At 41.5% G+C, this 22,185-nt stretch overlaps 1 protein-coding gene across 8 annotated transcripts; it reads right to left on the reverse strand.

Moving 5' to 3' along the window:
* Positions 1–8,076: 8,076 nt before the first annotated feature.
* On the reverse strand, positions 8,077–21,889 carry LOC105054077 (uncharacterized membrane protein At1g16860). 8 transcript variants are annotated; one of them, XR_012135456.1, is made up of 6 exons: positions 21,355–21,889; positions 16,309–16,464; positions 10,829–11,040; positions 10,520–10,735; positions 10,252–10,317; positions 8,077–8,407 (listed from the first exon to the last, which is right to left on the reverse strand). XR_012135456.1 is itself a non-coding variant. In XM_010935477.3 (5 exons), the coding sequence occupies exons 1-4, from the start codon at positions 21,655–21,657 to the stop codon at positions 10,537–10,539; spliced, it is 870 nt and encodes a 289-aa protein (XP_010933779.1). In that variant the 5' UTR covers positions 21,658–21,889; the 3' UTR covers positions 8,077–8,449; positions 10,520–10,536. The 8 variants fall into 8 exon arrangements, 3 of the variants coding, with proteins under 3 accessions (XP_010933779.1, XP_010933777.1, XP_010933780.1); XR_012135454.1 differs by having other exon boundaries at positions 8,077–8,449; XR_012135455.1 differs by having other exon boundaries at positions 10,252–10,320.
* Positions 21,890–22,185: the final 296 nt, after the last annotated feature.

Genomic DNA, 22,185 nt, shown 5'->3' on the forward strand with positions numbered 1-22,185 from the left:
CGGCCCTTGGTTGGGCATGCACATCGGGACGTATGATAAATGGTGGCAAGCCGAATATCCTAAGTCCGATCGTGATCAAGTCGGTTTGTCGCAAGTCGAATACCCGTTGCCCAGACCTTGGTCGGGCGGATACATCGTGGTGAATGATAAACGGTGGCAAGCCGGATATCCTTCGATCGGTCATATTCGAGTCGGCATGTCGTAAGTCGAATACCCATTGTCCAGACCTTGGTTGGGTGGGTACGTCGCGGTTGTCTTGGCATTTTGCCCTTCTTAGTCGAAGCTAAGTCGGCAAGTTAGCCAGCCGCGTTGCTCGAGAGTCGACTGTAGAAGGAGTGCGGCTTCAACTTAGAGAGATTTCATCGCCAGCACTGGCCTTCCGTTAATGTAGACTGAACCGTAAGAGTCATGTGCCGTCGGCGATCGAGTCATAGATTCGGCGATCGAGTCATCGATCGAGTCGTAAATGCCGACATAGAGTCGGCGATCAAATCGTAGATTCCCAACGAGATGTGGGGCTCAAGTCGGGATGTCGAGGCTCGTAGTTCTGACGAGGGCCGACCCTCGACGGAGAGCCAAACTTTGTAGACTCTGGAGTTTTTAAAATTGTATTGTATTCCGAGCAAGAGGGGCATACAGAATTCATTGATAATACAATTTCAGGTTGTCAGCATTCCAAGTCTGGAGAATGGCCGTCCATTCCAGGGTTTCAATCAGCAGGCACCCGGCCTGCAGGTGTCTGCAATCTTGTAGGGTCCTTCCCAGTTCGGGGACAGTTTCTCTTGATCCTGAGGCTTCGAGACTTCCGTCTTCCTTAGAACCAGGTCTCCGGATCTGAAGGACTTTGGTCTAACTTTAGTGTTGTAGTATCGGGCCACTCTTTGCCGGTAGGAAGCCATGCGGAGTTGAGCCTCGTGTCAGAGCTCGGGTAGAAGGTCCAAGTTAGCTCTCCGATACTCGAAGTTGTCCGGTTCACGATATTGCTCAACCCTAGTCGATGGTAGCCCGATCTCTAGTGGGATCATTGCCTCCGTCCCATAGGCCAGGTTGAAAGGAGATTCCCCGGTCAGGACCCGGGGTGTCGTTCGGTATACCCACAGAATCAAGTGCAACTCTTCAACCCAGAGGCCTCTAGCTTCATTTAGTCGAGTCTTCAACCCATGCAGAATGGCCCGGTTGGTTACTTCGACTTTTCCATTGGATTGTGGATGGCCGACCGAGGTCAGCCTATGCGTGATATGAAACCTCGCACAAAACTTCCTGAAATCATTGTTGTCGAACTGTCGCCCATTGTCGGTGATGATGGTGTGCGGTAGTCCGAATCTAAAGATGATGGACTTCTGGATAAAGTCTTCCATCTTACGCTCGATGATTTGCGCCAGAGGTTCGGCCTCCACCCACTTGGTGAAGTAGTCGATCGCGATAACTATAAACTTTCTTTGGCCAGACGTCGGAGGGAAAAGGTCGAGTATATTGATCCCCCATTGGGCGAAGGGCCATGGGGCGACAATGGAAGTCAGTTGGTTGGTGGGCTGGTGTTGTAAGTTGGCATACTTCTGACACGGCTCACACCTCCGAACCAAGTCAGCCGCATCTTTCTTCATGGTGGACCAACAGTAACCTTGCCGCAGGACTTTGTAGGCTAAGGATTTACCCCCCAGGTGACTCTCGCAGATCCCTTCATGCACCTCTCTGAGTGCATAGTTCGCATCCGTCGGTCCCAAGCACCATAGCAAGGGAAGGGAGAACGACCTTTTGTAGAGTCGTCCGTCCATCATTACATACTGGGAGGCCGCCCACCGGAGTCGCTTGGCTTTCACGGGATCTTCGGGACTGGTTCCGTTAGTCAGGTACTGAACGACCGGGTCCATCCAGCTTGGCTCGGTTGTCAGTTGGAGTACCTCCTCAGCCTTGTTGACGCTCGGTTGCTCGAGACTCTCCACGAGTGTCTGGCTCAAAGTGCCGTACGCAGATGTCGCAAGCCTGGAGAGTGCGTCAGCCCGAGAATTCTCTGACCTGAAAATGTGGGAGATCTCGAAATACTTGAGGTGTGCCACGAGATCTCTCACTTTCTGGAGATATTTCACCATGGTCGGGTTCCGCGCTTGGAATTCACCTTTGACTTGCCCCACAATCAACTGAGAGTCGAAGAAGACTCTGAGGCTGTCGATCCCGAGCTCCTTCACCACTCTCAAGCCAGCGAGAAGTACTTCATACTCGACTTGATTATTGAAAGTTTTGAAGTTGAATCGAAGGGCGTACTCGGTAACCACTCCCTCCGAGTTGGTGAGCAGGAACCCGGCCCCGCTCCCTTGGGCATTGGAAGCTTCATCTATATGTAACACCCAGGTTGACCCGAGGTCAAATTCAGAAGTCGCAGCTTCTTTGGAGCTCTCACCTTCTGACATTTGGTCGGATGTCGGACATTCCGCAATAAAGTCGGCCAAGAATTGAGCTTTCAAAGCAGGTCGTGGTCGGTACTGGATGTCAAACTCGCTCAGCCTCACCTCCCATTTCGTCAGTCGTCCTGATGTGTCGGGACGGTGGAGGATCGCCCTCAGGGGCTGGTCGGTGAGGACCATGATGGCGTGTGCTTGAAAATACGGACGGAGTCATTGCGCAGATATGACCAAGGTAAATATCATCTTCTCTGCCCTTGAGTACCGAGTTTCGGCCCCGTGGAGCACTTTGCTGGTATAGTATATGGGCTGGTGAGTTCGGCTCTCGTTCTCCCAGACGAGTACCGAACTTACAGCCTTTGGGGCGGTGGCCAAATAAAGGTACAATATTTCTCCGACCTCTGACTTTGCAAGCAGGGGCGGAGAAGTCAGGTACTTCTTCAAATCTTCAAAGGCTTGCCGGCACTCATTCGGCCAAGAGAAGTCCTTCATCTGCCTCAGGGTTTTGAAGAATGGGAGGCATCTCTCAGCCGATCGAGAGATGAATCGGCTAAGCGCGATGACCTTTCCATTGAGCTGCTGCACCTCTTTTTTGGTATTCGGGTACCGCATGTCGATGATCGTCTTTATCTTCTCGGGATTGACCTCGATTCTGCGTTGAGAAATGAGAAATCCGAGGAACTTCCCCGAAGCTATCCCGAAGGCACACTTAGTCAGATTTAGCTTCATCCGATGTCGCCGAAGAGTACGAAAGGTTTTTTCCAAATCTTGGACATGATCTGAAGCCTGTGCGCTCTTCACCAGCATATCATCCACGTACACCTCCATGTTGCGTCCGATTTGATCTTTGAAGATCTTATTGACGAGGCGTTGGTAGGTGGCTCCGACATTCTTCAGACCGAAGGGCATCACTCTGTAGCAGTAAAGGCCCTTGGCGGTCACGAAGGCCGTATGCTCTGCATCTTCGGGTGCCATCCGGATTTGGTTATATCCGGCGAAGGCATCCATGAAGCTGAGCAGTCGATGACCGAACGTCGCATCCACCAGTTGGTCGATTTTCGGCAGTGGAAAGCTATCCTTCAGGCAGATCCGATTCAAGTCGGTGTAGTCAATACAGATCCTCCACTTTTCGTTGGCTTTCTTCACCATGATGACATTAGCGAGTCAGTCGGGATATGTGGTTTCTCTGATGAAGCCCGTCTCGAGTAGCTTGTCCACTTCTTCGTCGATGGCCTTCTGTCTTTTGGGGGCGAAAGTCCGTTTCTTCTGTCTCATCGACTTCACGCCAGAGACGATGTTGAGTCGGTGAGTCATCATTTTCGGAGGTATGCCGGACATATCCGCTGCCGACCAAACAAATATGTCAGCGTTAGCCTTCAGCAGCTCTATCAGCTGTCGTCGCTCCGGATCGGATAGCTGCGACCCGACCCAGACGACCTGTTCAGGATTCTTTGTCATCGGGATGAAAATCAGCTGTTCAGCTGTTTCACCCCGCTCCTCCTCTTCTCGTTGGTCCAGCTTGTCGACCGTCAGGAAGTCCTTTGATTCATCGCATTGGGTAGAGATTTGGAAGCACCACCGAGCGAGTTGTTGATCCCCGCGCATTTCTCCAACCCCATTTTTAGTCGGAAACCAGACCAGCAAGTGGTATGTCGAGACTATCGCCCTGAGGGCGTTTAGTCTGGATCTTCCAAGTATGGCGTTGTAGGCCGAAAGTACTTGGACGATCGTGAATGTCATGTGGACGGTGCTTTATCGTGGTTCGGTCCCAGCTGTCACGGGAAGAGTAATTTCTTCTTCTACCGCGACGGCTTCCCCGACGAAACCCACTAGGGGCGTAGAGACTCTCCTGAGTCGGTCGATCGACAGTCGCATTCGGGAGAAGGCCGAGTAAAACAAAACATTAGTGGAGCTTTCATTATCAACAAGAATTTTTTTTACATCATAATTCGCTATCGTCGTCGAGACAACAACAGCATCATCATGGGGAGTTTGGATTCCCCGAGCATCCTCATCTGTGAAGATGATTACATTATCCTGGTGCGGCCTCTTCATCGACTCCTCTTCAGCAATCGTCTCCCGATCCAGTCGTCTGGAGATCATGTTGATGACCCCAGTCGTAGGCTGATTATTCGCTGTCTCTTCAGTCGGTTGGAGTTGTCGGTCGGGAAGGGGCCGAGCCAGTGGGTCCCTTCGATACTTTTCGAGATACCCTCATCGTATGAGGGCCTCTATCTCATCTTTGAGTTGGATGCATTGCTTGGTGGTGTGACCGTGGCCCTGATGGAACCGACAGTATCTTCTCCAATCGAAGCCCTTTGCCTTCAGAGGCGGGGGCCGTCGCAGGTATTCCGCTCCTTCGATCTCCATCAGAATCTGTGCATGAGGAGCAGAGAGAGGAGTGTAAGAGTCATACCTGCGATGCGTCAGTCTCGGACTCCGGCATCGGGGTGATCTCGGACTCCATCATCGGGGCGAGACCCGTTTATCAGTCGGAGGCCTGCTGGGTTCAGCAGCAGTCTGGTTCTTCTTCCGCTTCTCCTTCTAGCCTGTGCCTTCGGTCAGGCGTCGGTCAGAAGCTCCTTCATCTGCGCGCATGTATTTATACACGTGCTCTAGCAATTCGGCATACATCCGGGGGAGGATCTTGTCCAAAGAATATGTGAACCGGGACCCCCTTAACCCCCTCTTCATGGCCGAGATAGCCATATCTTCGTTGAGGTTCCGGACCTCAAGTGTGGCCACATTGAATCGGGCTACAAAGTGTCGGAGCATCTCGTTTTCTCCCTATTTGAGGGAGAAAAGACTGTCCGAGGTTCGTGACAGTTTCCGGCTGGTGCTGAAGTGGACCACGAAAGAATGCTCGGCTGCCTGAAGGAGTGGATACTCCCTGAGTGGAGGCCAGAGTACCAGGCTCTGGCAGCTTTACGAAGTGTGACGGGGAAGCCGATGCAAAGGAGGGCATCGGTTGCCCCCTGAATTGTCATGAGAGCCTTATAGCTCTCCAGATGGTCAATTGGGTCGGTGGAGCCGTCGTAAGGCTCCACGTGAGGCATCTTGAACCGACTAGGGATCGGTTCGTCGAGGACAAATTGAGAGAGAGGTTGGGTGGTCCGGAAGTCGATGTCGTTCGAAGACTTCTGACCATCTGCCTGGAGTTGGGCAAGCCGACGGTCGATTTCTTCGAACTTACGTTCGTAGTCGTCCAACCATCGATGTTGTGAAACCCCAGGGGTCGAACCTCCCGATGAGCTTGAGATTGAGACGGATGGTGTCCGCGGCCGCTTCTCCTTCCTTGCCTGCTCCAGTTGGGAAGGAGAAGGATGCCGAGACCAATGGGTGTCGCGCCGTGGCTGCCTCGCCCCCTCTCGGTGGCAGTGCTGAGACGGCTGCTCTTGAGGAGGAGACGGAAGTTGATGCGAACGTCGGTGGCTGCTTCTGGACGGCATAGGGTGCACCGCCGGTTGTTCTGCCGGTGGTTGCGGCAACTGAGCCGGTTACTGTTGGAGGTTTTTGACCGCGTCCGTCAGAACGGTTATTTGCCGCACAATCGTCACGATCTGCGCCTCCGTGGTTACCACCGAGTGCGGAGAGCTGGGCTCCGCCATGGAAGGTGAAGGAGGGGCCCCTTCCTGGCATGCCAAATCTATTGCGGCCAATCCCCATGTCGTCCGATCGTCGGTGTCGCGCACTTGCAAGAAAAGTTCTCACAGACTAGAGATGCCTCCGGCGGGGACCCTCCGACGGTCAAATCAGAGAGGAGACTAGGCAACAGTGAAAAATCAGGGGCTCAGTGGGGGAGAGAGAGAGCTAGAGAAAGAGAGCTCAAGAGCTAAGAGGTGCTTCAGAGAGCTGGAGAAAGCTTGCTCAGAACTTATCAAGACTGTTGCCTTACCCCATTTTATAGTAGAATGCGGTATGGTCCCGTCATTAATGGTGCAGACAACTGGAGAGTTGTCAAATCACCGAGGACTGTCAAATCGCCGTGAGTTGTCAAGTCACTGGGATTAATCCATGTCTTTGGTAGGACAATACCCCAAGGCGGCCATATCGGATGTCCTTGACAGGACAACTGCCCATAGCGGTTGTACGGTGTTTGGGCGGGCTGGCCGACTATAGGTCGGTATTCGACTGTCGAGACATCGGGTGATGACCCAGAGACACCATTGACTGGTCTGGTGCCTTGCGGAAGTCGGACGTCGGCTACCACTCCCGACAGTGGGTCAGTGATTTGGGCTCGATCACTTGGTCGGTCGAAAAATAGTATGAGTCTGTTCGATCGACATATCTTCGATCAGATATCGTCGAAAGCCATTACCAACAGTCATCGTCGGAGTCGTCGTCGGAATCGTTCGTCGGTTCGGTCGATAGAGTCGGGCGACGGTCGGACCAGTCCGAAGATAAGTCAGCGTACAGAGATTGATCGGTATATCCCAACACAAACTTATATTTTTTTAATCTAATTTGCATCTCTTACAATATTAATAATATGTACGGACAAAAGGCAGTATCTTCCCATCGTCCATCAATTAATGGTATGTCGTGTTTCTTTGATGAAATTAATGTTTAGTTCTTCAATTTCTCTTTCCTCATGCTATAAATATTCAGCTTAAATTTATTTATTTATTTTTGATACAAATGAATGTTCACACCGATCTAACATGATAATATTTTAAAAAATTAAAAAATAAAATATCTTACAAAATTTATAAATAAATCATACTCTGATATCAAATTCAGTCATCAATATATTTAACCATATAGAAAATGATTCAATCAATAATATTATTTATTTTTTAAAAAATATATTAAGTAAAAATTATCATAAAAATTTAGATAGATTCGAATACAACGAAGAATCGAATAGACATCCAACCGCAGAATGAATCTAATCTATTATAATAATAAAATCATTTATAAATTTTATAAAATATTTTATTATATATATATATATATATATATATATATTTTTTTTTTTTTTTTTCTTTATCTGCTATCATAGGCATCAGGGTCTCTATATTTTTTTCTTTAAACAATGATTGGAGTCCTTTCCACGCCAGTCATTTTCATTTTGTTTTCATGATGACACAAGACTCGTGAAGGGGGCAGCTCAAAAAAGTTCTGATTTGTACTAGCATAGATTTTCACACCACATATTTGTGCACGAATACCTAGTATGATGAGAATAATTTACATTACTGATACTTCAGCATTCTAAGTTTCCAACTTTTCTGCCCGAGTAATAGAAAAAAGGAATAAAAAGAACATACGTGCAAAAGTAACATCTCTCTCACGTCCTTGAATGGAGAACATAGTTCCATGAATTTTACCTAAAAAAATTGTAAATATTATTAATAACAATTGCAGTGGTAATTTGGGTTCCGTGGCTACTTAGCAATCAATTCCAATCTAAATACAACAGAATTAGAACTTCTTTAATACCATATCTCATAACCCCCTAATAGGTGTACACGGCCCCCGGCTAACGCACCTTACCGGATGGCTCCCGCGCAAATACTGTCAAACCTGTATTAAAAACACTTCCTCACAATATTTCACGTCCAAAACATTCCAAACAACATTAACTCACTTTACATTCCGGAACAAGATTAACTATATTCATCAAGAAAAGGACATTAACACAGTAATTGGAGTAACGTCTTCTGCAAATAGAGACTATTCGAAATCTGTGTAATGATATTTACTTCCTTCTACCAAAAATATGCTTTTTAAAGTTTACATAATTGCTAAGCTTACCTACAAATCTATACCAATGCTTGTAAGAAGCATGCACAACTCAACCTCCCTCAAGGGATAGAGCTCTAATGGGAGATATTGCTTCGGTAATGGAAACCCAAAAGTCATTAACTAAAATGAGAAATTAGTGGAAGTCTGATATGAGATCTACAAAAATATCCAAGATGCATTCCACCTGCTTGAACAAGTCCAATGCTGCCATGCCATATTCCCACCAACACAGCATGTCTCGCACAGCCAGCACCATTCACCTGTGAGAGCCTTTAATTAGGCTTTATCAATTGAACCACGTCCTACAGATTACAAGAAAACAATAAAGACAAGTCTATTACAGCTTGTTCAGAATTATTTACAAACTTGTCCTGATCGTGATAGTTTCAATTAAGACATTCTGATCCACTTGTACCCTGCAGCACCTTTTTCTTTTTCAATCCAAGGAAGCCTCCAGTGCTTGCTTCTGACTCGTGAGATACAAATCAAAAGTATGTAAGCCCACAGGTTGTGCACACACCAATGCCATATCTCATGCAATGCATTTACATATATATGGCATTGCTGGATGGATCAGTTTAACAAAGAAGACAATGTCATATCAACAAAGAGTGTCTTTTTAGTCAGCCTGATTGACAATCTATATAATTGAAATTTTTCATACCATCTTTTTCTTTTCACTGTCTCAGCCCAAGTGTAATTTTGTTACCCCACTTTAGTTGAATGTTTCAATCTAAAGTTGAAAACTTCACCTCATTGGTCATCTATATGCTTCATTATATAATGGCTCCTAGGATGCTCAGGTTCTTCTCTAGTGGTAAATGGGATTGCAAGATTCCTGTCCAACTTAACGTACTTCAACATAAATTCCTATTTGAGACCAAGTCTTCCAAATTTGAATGTGTGTGGGGATACACACATAGACACCTTCACGCTCGCACGTGCGTGCACACACAATCCAGTCAACCAAGTTCAAAGTCGGATCCGATCAGGTGAAATCCGAAGATGGGGATCTGACATCAATGATCCAAGTCATTTAATATGCTCTACTACCTCTAAAATACTTAAAAACAGTAATTTAGAGCCTCATAACCTATGCATAAAATGGTCTAAATGGGGCACTATATCAAGTTTCCATTATATATGAGACGGACTCCCAAAATGTAAAATGCTCAGGAAATGATCTGCTTTATCATCCCTCATGTTTTGATTATATATGATAATTTTCCCACTCTCCTATTTACATATGAAACAAGCTAAAAATAATATGTCCGGGAAATGGTCTGCTTTGAATTCTAATTGCATCCCTGAATCTACATGCAAGTTGTGCTCAACACATCATAATTGGATTAATTAACTTCTGTATATTTATTCTGTAAATTTTCCTTCCACAATTCCCAACACAATGTTTAACCTTTCAGTAGTTTTGACAATGGATTCTATATCTTCTTTGCAAACAAATACACTAATGGACCATACCTCAAACATCTGCAATAATTGCATTACACAAGTAGTAAAAAGTGCTAAAGGCAGTGAGTTGGGCACAAGGAGGTTTAACTACCACTCGGACTCTCTCCACAGTCCATTGCATGCCATCACTTCTACAGTAATGTCTTTTAAAATTGCTGTTGTGCACTTGTATCCAATCAAAAATTGGCTAGCCTTGATGACCACCCACCGGAAACCCAAAAAAAAAAAAAAACATCTCCAGTACTCAGTCATGAACGTACTCTAAGCTAGTTAAAAAAAGTTATACATTTCTTTTTTCTCTTATATTTAAACTTACCATAATTTGCTCTAAGAAATGGCCTTCATGACTAGCCTTCCATGATGCCAAACTGGTTGTATAAATCTTAGTTATTCATCTGATACATGGCTTCAAATTTCGTTTCCATGAGAAACTGTTGCAAGGATGTTTCAAGAATCTTAATTCCAATTAACATACTGTTTTAGCATATTCCCAAGGTCACACACAACTAAAAGTGCTTTATGCATGGAAGCAAATCATGCTGACTAATAACCATTCTTCTAAATAAAAAGCGTGACTCTGGGAAGATCAGTCAAACATCGCACAAAATATAATAGGAGCAGGTAAAACATTCACCTGAAGAGTTACTTTTATGCTTATGGGCTGTGATGATCCAACATCAAAAGCAACTGATCTGGTCTACTGCTGAAACTCTCGGATATCCATGAAGAATTTGAGGATAGGTTCAAAAGGAAATTAAAAAAAGAAAAAAAAAAAGATGGCCCAAATTTCATCTAATAAAATCTGCAGTTGATGAATATAAATATAAAGTATTTGGAAACAAAGCTATTGAAAATGAAAGCCTATTGAAAATGAAAGTGATATTGCAGAAGCAACATCTTACCAGATACTTGGTGTGGTTCATGAAAGGCTTAGGCTGGTCATGGAACTATTCTTGCCAGAGAACTTTAAAACTAGGCCATCAACATCAACAGGAAGAAGAAATTTTTGCAATAGGCAACCTGTAGAGAAAGGCTCAGGTGGTGGAGCTATCATGAGGACACCATCCTTTCTACTCAACATTCCCATCACAGTCAAAGAGTCTCCCTCCTTGATGTACCTGTCAGTCATTCAAACACACAGTAAGAACTACTAAGAAAATTTCTACGACAACAAACAACGTAAAAGTCCTCCAATAAAATGATCTTAATACCCTTCCTTGAGACGTAACAAACGAGCTCCAGCAGAAAGTTGTCTTCTTTCTAGCCATTTCTTCAAGGTTGAAGATAGTTCTCTGTTTTTACTTGTAGTGTTGACAAGTATGTTTTCATCAATCAGGGGAATCACTTTTGAATTATAACCAGCTTTCACCAAAGCTCTGGTACCAGACTTCACATCCGTTATGTAAAAGTCTGTGGCAAACCTCTGCCATAGGCCCAGAGATGTAGAACAAGGGGCACAGAAGCGCACAAAATATTCAAACTTGAGAAATTACAATGATGCTATTGCTATCAATAAAGATGCAAATGCTGCAAGTAGCAACATCCAAAATTATCAGAGTACATTAACTGAAAAAATTGAGCTCTAGGATCACTTGACATTGTCTATCCAGTGTTTCCTGCAATTAAGTAAAAGGGGGACAGAAAAAGTACTATCAAGTTATCAACCACGGGGACCATCTCCAATGAGTCATGTGATCAGCCCTTTTTACTACAGAAGTTATATGCTTATAGATCCAGCCTATTCTGTAATTTATAATGCCCTAAAATGAATATCTTACTCAGGTCCACTATCCAAAAGTTAATCAATTATATGAACCATGTTCTTCAACTTTAGAAATAAGTGAAGAATGTGCTTAAGATTTGGGGGTCATTACCAAGAATAAAAACAACGTTCCCAACAATCCACAAGAAAACCATACCAACTATGAACAGTATGAGCACGTCCATTGTCACCCCCCACCGCGCTCACAGCTCTATACCCCAACCCAACTTGCTCTGGCCCTGAGTCCTTCCACATCTCTTCCTCAATAAGCAGACCATGGAAGTCGGGGGGGCTTCTGCTTGAGACTGATAGAAAGCAACATATCTATTTTGTCCCTCCTGACCGAACCCGCCTAAAAAAGAAAAATAGTTGGAAAGTCCAGTTTTTACATGCAAAATGACAAATCATTGACCAAAATTCCAAGGTCCAAGGTGGCATGTATCACTGCCACACTGTTTGTATACCATGTATACCACCCTGTATTAGTGCATAAGAGATGCATTAAAGACAAGGAATTGCTAAAGCACATTTAAGATAATATAAAATTGTTAAATTTTCTCAAACTAAGTTGTTTCCTCTTTCCTGTTTGAAGTAAAAAAACATCTTAAGCTCATTAAATAACATACAGCTAATCACAATTTCTCTCTCATTCTCTATATTTGAAGTGCAGAAATTATGACATCTTTAGCAGAATTTGAAATGGTCAAGAAGTCTGCATGAAAAGATTGGGAAGAATTTAATGATAAACTGTCAACCTGACATCACGTTGAAAATCTGGTCAAGGAAAATTTGGGCTAGAAAGTGCCCTCTCATGAAAAGTCGACCATATGAAGATCTATCTTATTTGTCACAGTTTAAGTCATAGAACCAAGGGCAAAGCAACATACCAGAACTTGTATTCTTGCAAAAGAGTCTAGACTAAATAAGAAAATGACATGGTTTGATATAGAAAATAGCATTCATTTTTGAAGCACAAATCATTAGCCTACAAGCCAAATTCAGACACACCTTCCCAATATATTCTGAATAACAACCAGTAACTTCTAACCTTTATTCTTCTCCAAAGCAATTCAAGAACTATTAAGCTTTCAATCCCTGAAAAGTACATGGGTTCTCCTTCTGTTTTGGAAAAATACAGAACTGCTTAAGGATTCTCTCCTACAAGCTATTCAAAGTATGTTCTTTTGCCTATAATAGATTGCTTAATTTTACAAAAAATAAAGTATATTCATTCTTGAAGGAATGATTATCCATTCTCCTCGTAGTCCATCACAATAACCTCCAAATTTTAGAATGTTGCAGATCTCACTTTACACCTCTAATTTTCACTGTAATCTCTAGCAAGGTTTGAAATTTCAGTTTTCAGATTTGGCTGGGACTGTGAGTTTCAATTTTGGTGGTTTTGGAAGTTTTCTGCAAATTTCAGAGTTTTGGCCAAACAAAAAGAGAAAAATATAAGAACTTCTAAATAAACATAGATGAAGAAAAAAGAAGGCAAGAAACTTATTAAACAATGTTTTGTAGTATTTTGTGTTATATAGTTCTTTATATGTCTAGTTTCAGCAACATAGGCTGAAATTAATGTTGTACAGAAGTGAAGTATATAATTTTTTTCTACCATGAACAAGTATATATAGTTTACTTCCTCAAATACAATTGTTCGAAAGTTCATCAAATTTAGCAATTTGAAGCTTTTTAATGTTAAGTACATGCAAACATTATTCTAGTAGAATTCACAAGTATATTGAATCCTTATATGTTCAAGTGGCCAGCCATTCAATCAAATGCATATATAATATTATATTAAAAAAAATGTGATTTCTTTTGGAAGTCTTCTATTTGGTTGTTCAACTTAATCTGTATAATATGTTTTGATAAGGACCTTTACAGAGATTTTGGCTTGTAAAGGATTATGTTCATTATCTATTTCCTCTTTAGGCCAAGAAAAAGAACTACTAAAAAAATAATATTACATAGGAGCCTATAAACTAATAAATAAAGATGTGATCTGAATATGAATGTACCACCAATACGGTACTAAAAAAACACTAATAGCTAGTTCCACCAGCTTTGTTGAAACTTGCCAAAATCACCGATAGAGTGAAATCAACTAGTTTCAACCAAGATTAACTGAAAATGCTGAAACTGATAGAAACTTGAAATTGGAGGTCAATTTTGGTTCTGTCTTCACCAAAATGGATCGGTTTTGACCTAAACATAAACCTTGATCTTTATCATGATTTCTCTACATTTACAAAATGCTTTTGTAGCACTTAATTGGCCACTATCTATGCCACATAAGAACATACTATAACATTTCATTCTTAGGCCTTTTTTGTAAGTTTTCAAAATTAAACATGAAATGGCGACAAAAAATTGTTTGGCAGAGCAATTTTCATTTTCTACATTTTTTTTTACAAAACGCTAGCCAACTTTTTGGAAAAAGTGAAACCTGCTAAAAGTGGCACAATTTTTTTTTGAAAAGAGAAACAAGTTCTATTTTACCCTTGTTGCCACCACCAGGTCCACCACCACCCCTCCCATTGTTTTGAAAATCAGCCGCTATGGCTGCTATAGCAGCCACTATAGTGGTTTGGCCCAAAACCACTACTCTAAGAATCATACCGATGCTATATGGCACTTGAGTACGATGCACCTAATATACAGCGCAAAAACCTGCAGTGGTGGTCTATGCTACAAGTTCAAAGCAGGCAAGCTATTTCATAGCAGGGTGGACCAATTTATAATTGGATGACTCAGACACCTCTAGTTCTGATGCTCAAGAAGCAGACCTCCTAGAAGTCGCAGATGATGCTTGATCATTACAAGAGTCAATCATCAAATTGTCATTTGACTTTTCTATCTAGATTCTAGAGGAGTCAATTATCTATGAATGATGATGTTTCATTATAAAATTGTGAATATCTTTCTTCTATGGTTGATGCTATGTGATTGTGGATTTCTTTATTTTATGGTCGATGCTATGTGATTGTAGACATTTTCGTCTTATGAGTGATGATGTTATTATGTGTGATGGATGATGATATCTTATATTGGATTCTGGACCTTTACGTTATATGAAATGTTATATGATACTATGATGCAAGGTGGATGATGTTGTATAGCTTTGTTTCAATATTTTTTATTATTTTTTCAGGAAGTTGATGTAAAATATAAATTTTGATATTTAGTCAATAAAAGAAATACAGACATATTTTAGCAGCCCATTTTGGGAACATGGCACCTTCTATCCACTATGAAAACCCTCGAATGACACATATCCACTATTCTTTTAATACCTTGCCCACTATCACTACCATCCTTCCTGCCATCTCCACCGCTACCATCGCCACCACCTTCACCACCATCACCACATATAGAAGTTTATGTTTTTTAACAACAATTGACTGTACGAAAAATGTTTGTGTTTTCTAAAAATTTAGGAAAAAAAGAAATAGGGCTTCAGTTTTTTGGTTTTTAAAAAAAAATGGTGGTGATGCCAGATGCTAACTCAGCAATCTTCACATAATATTTGGAAAAAGACCATCTCCTAGATACCTTCAAGTGCTCCAAAAATATGGGGTATCAACCAAGCAATGACTAATATGTATCACTTGAGTCACATTGCTGCAGAACACTATTCATCATCAATATGACTAATTGACCATACAACTTACATATATAAACTTCTAGAAATATGACCAAGGATCTACTCTTCATTCCAATCTGGAAATTAAACACCATACAAATACTTGCTTGATCTTTAAATTTTTCTATCAGTTAGTCATCAACACTTGCAAATCTAGCTTCTTAAAGGTATAAGATAGCTTCTGTTATAAAAACTTACCTTTCTCATATTCTTGCATCCAAGGCTTTGAACTTCCACCCACCCACCCCCCAACCTCCTAAAAAATAAATAACTCTTTTCACATTTCATGGCCAATTTGGTGTACCGATGGGCAACTCTCTTTTGCCACATACTATGCTCGAGACTATAGTCCTGCTGCTTCCTTTTCCTATCAATAAGGCCTTTTTGAAAACAATGAGGATTTCTAAGAGATCTGATGGAGATGGAAGTTGATAATCAAGAATTATTTGTTCCATTACATGCACCGTCTGAATATTTTCTAAAATATAACATTGTAGAGAAATGTTTCATCCAATTCATCCATCACCTTACTAGCAAACTAGTTTCAGTAAAATGTCATCAAAGCTTAGATAACTTAAACGGGTGTAAAGACTGAACTTCATCGCACAATGAAATCTATAATTCTCAAGCAAAAAAATCAAATCAGACCTTAGAGACTTCTGTTTTATAAGAAATGGATAAACAAACTCCTCAAAAGTTCACATCAAAAATGGCTATGGAGAAACAATTAGTATTTTAGAAGTATTCAGGCTAGCATAACATTTATGAAGAAGTGCAAAGCTAGTATACAAGTGGCCAGACAAACTAGAGATTTGCAACACCAGGTCCCTTATTTTGGAGTTTCTCCTTTGGGGACAGTTGGTTTGTCCTTCTATTTTTATTAGCCTTAGTTTGCCTCTTTGCTTAGTTCCGCAGTCTTTGGATAATCCCTTGACGTATTAGTCCCGTATCTTTAATTTACTTTGGACAAGGCTACTTTTATGGGCTCTACTAAGGGGCAATTGATGTTGAGCATTTTCCAGTTTTACTGACCTTTGATATTTATAAATCAAAATGGTGTTCTCTTATCTCTCTTAATGGAAGGAAAAGATGTAACCACCTAAAGTCTACTAATAAAATCAGCATAGACACACACATAAGCAATATGAACATATGAGATATGTTATGCCACAGATATGTTCTACAAGCATTGTTATTAACTGTTACTCTAAAGGAAAAGATAGAAGACCATGGTGACAAGTAATATTAAACTAAATCAAAATGAAGAGTGCTTATTGTACCTCCACATATGCTAAATTCCACCAAAAGTATCTACTGTTAGCATTTGCTGGCTTTGATCCAAATCCACAATATTCATACAGAAGCATTGATGTATATACACATCTTCCAACCTTCTCATATGAAGATTCAAGAGCGAGATCCCCACATGAAGCAAACTGAAAATAGTTTTTTTTTTAGAGAGAAAAAAGGGGCAATTGTGACTTTCCAAACTACAACAAAAATCATAAGAAAAGAATATCTTGTGTTAAAACAACAAAAAATAGGAAGAAAACCAACCTGAGATACCATTAAGAAGACTCAAAATATTTTGGAGATTTTAAGAAAATTTAAAATAAATAGTATCACTTAAGTTGTGGAGGCTTTCTGAAGATTTCAATCATAGACACATAAACTCAAAAAACATGCATATTTCTACAATTGCATCCAAATGCCTGACCCATCTAAAATTAACTGTGGAATAATCACCAAATAAAGAATTTGACTAAAGCGGTAATGATATAAGTTGACTACAATGCCTTAACATGTCATGCAACATCTTATAATAATAATGATAATAAAAGGTGTCTTAATACTAAGGGGGTGCTTGGTTGGGAGGAGTGGGGGTCCGGAATCGAAATAGGAATGGGTGACTCCCATTCCAACTGTTTGGTTGGGAGGAGTCCCATTCCAATTCTAATTCCGGAGTGGAATGGGAATGGCCCAATCTATATAGAACTCAATCCTTACTTTCCTCTATGGATTCAAATTTGCATTTCAATTCCGATTCCGATTCCGGTCACGAACCAAACACTTTGGAGGATTCCGCTATTCCAATTCCGATTCCAAGCTATTTCGATTCCCATTCCGATTCTAATTTTGGTGGCGAACCAAGCACCCCCTAAAAGTAAATAGTATGTGGGCTCACATCAAGAGGATCTACATAGTACATTATTTTAATATTATTTAACATGAAGCTCCCCAATGATCTTGACCTAAACTTTTTCTGTTTACAAGTTTCCAACTAGAAAAATATTATATATAAGGTACTGTTGTTTATTGACATGGTTTACAGCATATATTCATTCTTCTGTTTGGTAAGTTGGTAAGATTCCAATCCAAGTCCTCAAGGCATCCAAATACCCCTGTCAATATACTGTGTTATGTGACCCTTGTGCACAAGATTCGCAGAATCGATACCGGAACCCATGCTAGTTGCCGGCCAGCACCGTACCATATCGGACTGTACCATACCGTACTGATAATAATAAAAAAATCAAAAAAAAAAATTTCACCCACAGGTACTAAAAAAAAAAAAACCGGACCGAATCGACCCCGAACCATCCGATATCGAGCGGTTTGAACCGATAACATATCGAACCAACCGGTTCGGTCCGATTCAGCCCATTTTTCGAAAATCCGATCTGAACCAGACCAGCTCTCCACCGGTACGGTTCGGTACAGATTGTATCGGCCGGTTCGGGCCAATACGGAATATTATGCTTGTACATGCCAATGATACCTGGGTGGCCTTTCTCTGCACCATTTAGCATAAGTTATTATGAGACCTTTCTTAAAACCATTGACCTATATCCAAGGGTTGCATGCCAAGGGTTGCATGGACTTTTAGTGCCAAACAAAAATTAAATCTAGTATGCCAAATGGAGCTGTTACCGTGAGTTGGTGTTTAGATTCACAGGCTTAACTTTTTAAAAGAAGGCCACAATTAAAAGGGGCATGCTTCTCAGATTAGTCAATACCAATATATGAATCTTTCAGCTTTACCTTCACATTCAATAATTTTATTCACCTTCCGCATCGTTTATTTTCCTTGTTCAAAGAATGGCATGATTCTTTCTCCCTGCATATGTAATTCAGAGCCACAAGAAATCCAACCTTCAAATTGTTTTCTGAAACAGCACACAACTTCCATAAAGTGCAAGCAACATCATGAATACTGTGCTTTTTGCTTCCAGGACCTTGCAAAAGCAATTTTCCACACCACATTGACACTCTCATTTTATGGTTGCAGAATTATTGGGACGAATTAAGTAGGCAGAGGCAATCACCAGATTACATTTTCATGATTGAACTTGGGTTAGAAGCTCCTATTTCACTGCTCTCCAGTTTAGATGGGCATGTTTCTCAATTCCTAGCAAAGACAGCACCAGCTTATACCTGCTAACTGAAGGTCTTTATTATCTGACACCATCAGAGGAGACTGAAGAGAAGATGCCATGGAAGTTCAGCCTGGAACAAAGATCCTGGTGTACATGTATGGACCTAGCTGATGCATAATAGACAGGACATCAAAGGGCAACCCAAAAAGGAAAGGGGCTCAGTAACTACTATCGACCTAAGTCAATGTTTAGCTGGCTATTACAGATGAAATAAATTCTGAAGATGTGATAACATAATTTTGACACAATCCTGACACTATTTCATCTAGCCAAGGTTGGAAGTCAAATATCTAAGAAGAGAACCTGACATCAAAGTCAATCAAAGATGTCGTCAGATCCCACCCTATTGCAAAATCAAATAATGATAAGATTCTTTTCTGTTTCCTTTCCATAAGGGTAAAATCTCCTTCTAGTTCAACAACAGACAACTGCAGACAAATCCAAGTTCAGATTCAAAGGGTTCTACATCTTTAAATAGGGATGCTTTGCCATTTTAAAGTCATTTCTGAATTTCCTATACAGTGATAACTTGGATTATGCATAGATGGAATAGGAAGAAGCTTTATCGCCCCTTACTTCTTGACATTTGGTCTAAGGTTGATGAGCTGAAGTATTAAAATGCTTCTCGTAAATCTAGACATCAGAATCAAGTGGCTGACTGGTTGGTGGGATGTACATCAGACAAGGAAAAGGAGTTCCAAAGGACTAATGCTTTTTCTCATCTTGCTTCTCTTGAAATGCTGGAAGCTAGCGGTAGTGCCCTTAGTTATTGAAAAAGAATCAATGGAATTAACTTGTTATTTCTCTACTCCTCTTCATGAGTTGAATGTTACCATTGTTACCTTTTTGTTCAGCTGCAGATGAATGCGAACAAATTCAAGATTAAGTTAAAGGTTTGTACATCTTTAAATAGAAGTGGTTAGCCTGCCCACTAAAAATGATCTTTCAAGATGAATCAAATTGTTATATGCTCCCTTTTGTAAGTCATGAATGTTATTTCTTTTGCTTGCTTTCTACTATCTTGCTACTCCAACCTTATTGTCTAAATCTTCTTCCTCTACAAGGGATCCCCACATGCACCAAATTCATGTAGGTAGGTATTCATGTAGGTAGGTACGAAATCAATTATCATGTTTTGCACATGTTTCATAGACAATGTTTTTCCATAATTGTAAATGATCAAACTTTTTAATCATGAAAATGGGTTGGCCATTTTCAAGATATCTACCCTTTTCACTTTCCACCAAAGGAAATCAGAAGCAACTACCAGAAATGTTTTAGTGATGCTGCCACCATCCACTTTAAGATGTAATGCAATGTCACGGCCCCCTCTTTCATTGATCTAATAAAATTCTAACTGTGCATAGTATTTTCTTATCAAGACCTTTCCAAGAGAGAGCATTTAAGATATGAAAGATCACAAATAGCTAAGAAAAAAGCCATCTAACATCCACCATGAGATCAAAGCACAGAAGCTTATCAAAATGTGCAACTTGGTCTGGGTCAAACTGCACTCAATCTGACCCCACCAGTAGCTTGGGTCAGGTTAAGACTACACATTGCTAGGTTGGGTGGCGTTTGGCTGGTAAATATCAACCCAAATTATTGCTGGATTGAGATGAAGGCTCAAGCAACCTGACCCACTTTTTTTCTACCATCCTCTTAAACCAACCCACTCCAAATATGATCCCCTTTTGTTCCTTCCAATCTACCCCATCCAACAGTAGCCTGCAGCACATTTACAGAAGGTATCTTCCCCATCTATTCAAAGCAACTATAAGGAATATCATTAATTAGATTCTGAGACAACGTTGATAGACAAGATCCAAATACAATCTTTGACAAGTTAAAGAAAATGGACATTACCCAGTTATGGTCCCAACAATCTAGTGGCATATCTAAAAAGAAAGAGTGACTGAGTGAAATATATACCAGATCAGAATAAATATCGAGAAGTAACCATAATGCAACCACCCACTTATTAGAGAACAGGAACAAGGTTTCTTTGTCACAATTTCCACAGTAGAAGAATATTATTTTATAGATACAAAGTAGAATACAATATAAACTGGGCTCACATATGATGCAGGCGTGCATATAAAATAAAACTATTATCCACCACCACAAGAGGCCCAACGATGACAAACATAGTATCCATAAGCTTGGCCACCTTCAAGGATGCATCATATTTCAGAAAGTATGCAAATTAGTGCAGTTTAGAATTGTTTGACGATCAATTGACATCTTAAATTGGAGACCGCCCACATCAGGAACCAGCCATAGTTGTGAAACAAACCCCAAGATTAATCAAGATTCTCAAATGCAGATTGATGTTTGAGAAACACGATCAAATTCAAGCATCAGGAACCATGCCAGATGTGATAGACTTCAACAAGACCAACCAAAAACTAAGATTTACCCCAGTCAAATAGCCTCAGTAGAAATTCTTCACCCGATCAACGACCTTTTAGGGTCTAAACCAAACCCTACCTGTGCCATATTACCCAGGAATTCGTGAGTGCCAAATAGTCTTCCTCCAAACGTCTTTACTCCTCAAGAAGTCTGACTACGTTTTGAATTCAACCTCATTAAAGAATACAACAAACAAAAAAGACCAAATCGAAACAGCGAGGCTGTACATTCTGCACTTAAGATATCTACAGCATTCACCGGTACTATAAAAGAAATCTTTACCAAAAAAATTTTTACCGCTTACAAGAAAGACGGGAAAATAAAGAGATATAAAAGCTGGCGGCGGATCAAATCGCAAGCAATTCAAAAAACACGCTCATCAATTAAGAATTCAGAAAAGAACGTACCAAGAGTTGGAATCCAAAAAAATGGAAAAAAAAAAAAAAAAAGGCGAGAACGAGCCATTGGTCATATTACCCCAGTGATCTTAACAAGCTGGCCGTCCCTAGCAGTGACGAGGTCGGAGGTGGGGAGGCGATCGAGAAGGACGAGGAGAGCGCCATGTTTCTGGAAGCTGGCTGCATTCCAGAGGAGGAAGACGGCGGAGACGGCGGAGAGGAGGACGACGGCGGCGAGGAGGAGGGCATTGTGGACGACGACGAGGATGAGGAGGGAGACGGCGAGTCCGGCGAGGAGAAGAGGGACAATGACACAGGGGACGGCCGCGGGGACGGGGGAGAGGCACCGGTGTCCGGTGGCGGTGCCGGAGAGGTCGTTCATCCCTCCTCCTCGGCCCGCCGGGTCTCGTCTCGGAGCATCCGCGAACGGCGAACACGAGAGAGAGAAGGCGGTGGATGGGGTTTAATACTTCAATGTAGCTTGAGGCTCAGCGAAGCGGATCCCGGACTTACCAACCATCCCAAGATATCGCCGACCGTGGTCTCTTTAGCTTTCTACGCTGGTCTGTGGACGCTAACGCTTCCTGGTGGGTATGCAGGGAAAAAGGAAACGTTTTCAGAAACTGACGCCATTTAGCCAACAAAAAAAGGAAACAAATAAATTAGTAGTATATTGACAAACGCTGGGGTGATAGCTTTAGAAATACTTAATAAACTGACTTCAGTACACAGGGAAGTTTTCCTGACGTGCAATAGCAATTTCCAAGCCAGATTTGCATACATGATGGGCCTCCCAAATTATCTCCCTTGTGTTTCGTTAAAAAAATGGACAAAGGAAGCTACTAAGCAAGTATCTTTTGGAATCATACGCTCACTTTATTGATTCTCTTTTATTTTATTTTATTTATTT

This window comes from Elaeis guineensis, chromosome 11 (genome assembly GCF_000442705.2).
Source record: "Elaeis guineensis isolate ETL-2024a chromosome 11, EG11, whole genome shotgun sequence".
NCBI lineage: Eukaryota > Viridiplantae > Streptophyta > Magnoliopsida > Arecales > Arecaceae > Elaeis > Elaeis guineensis.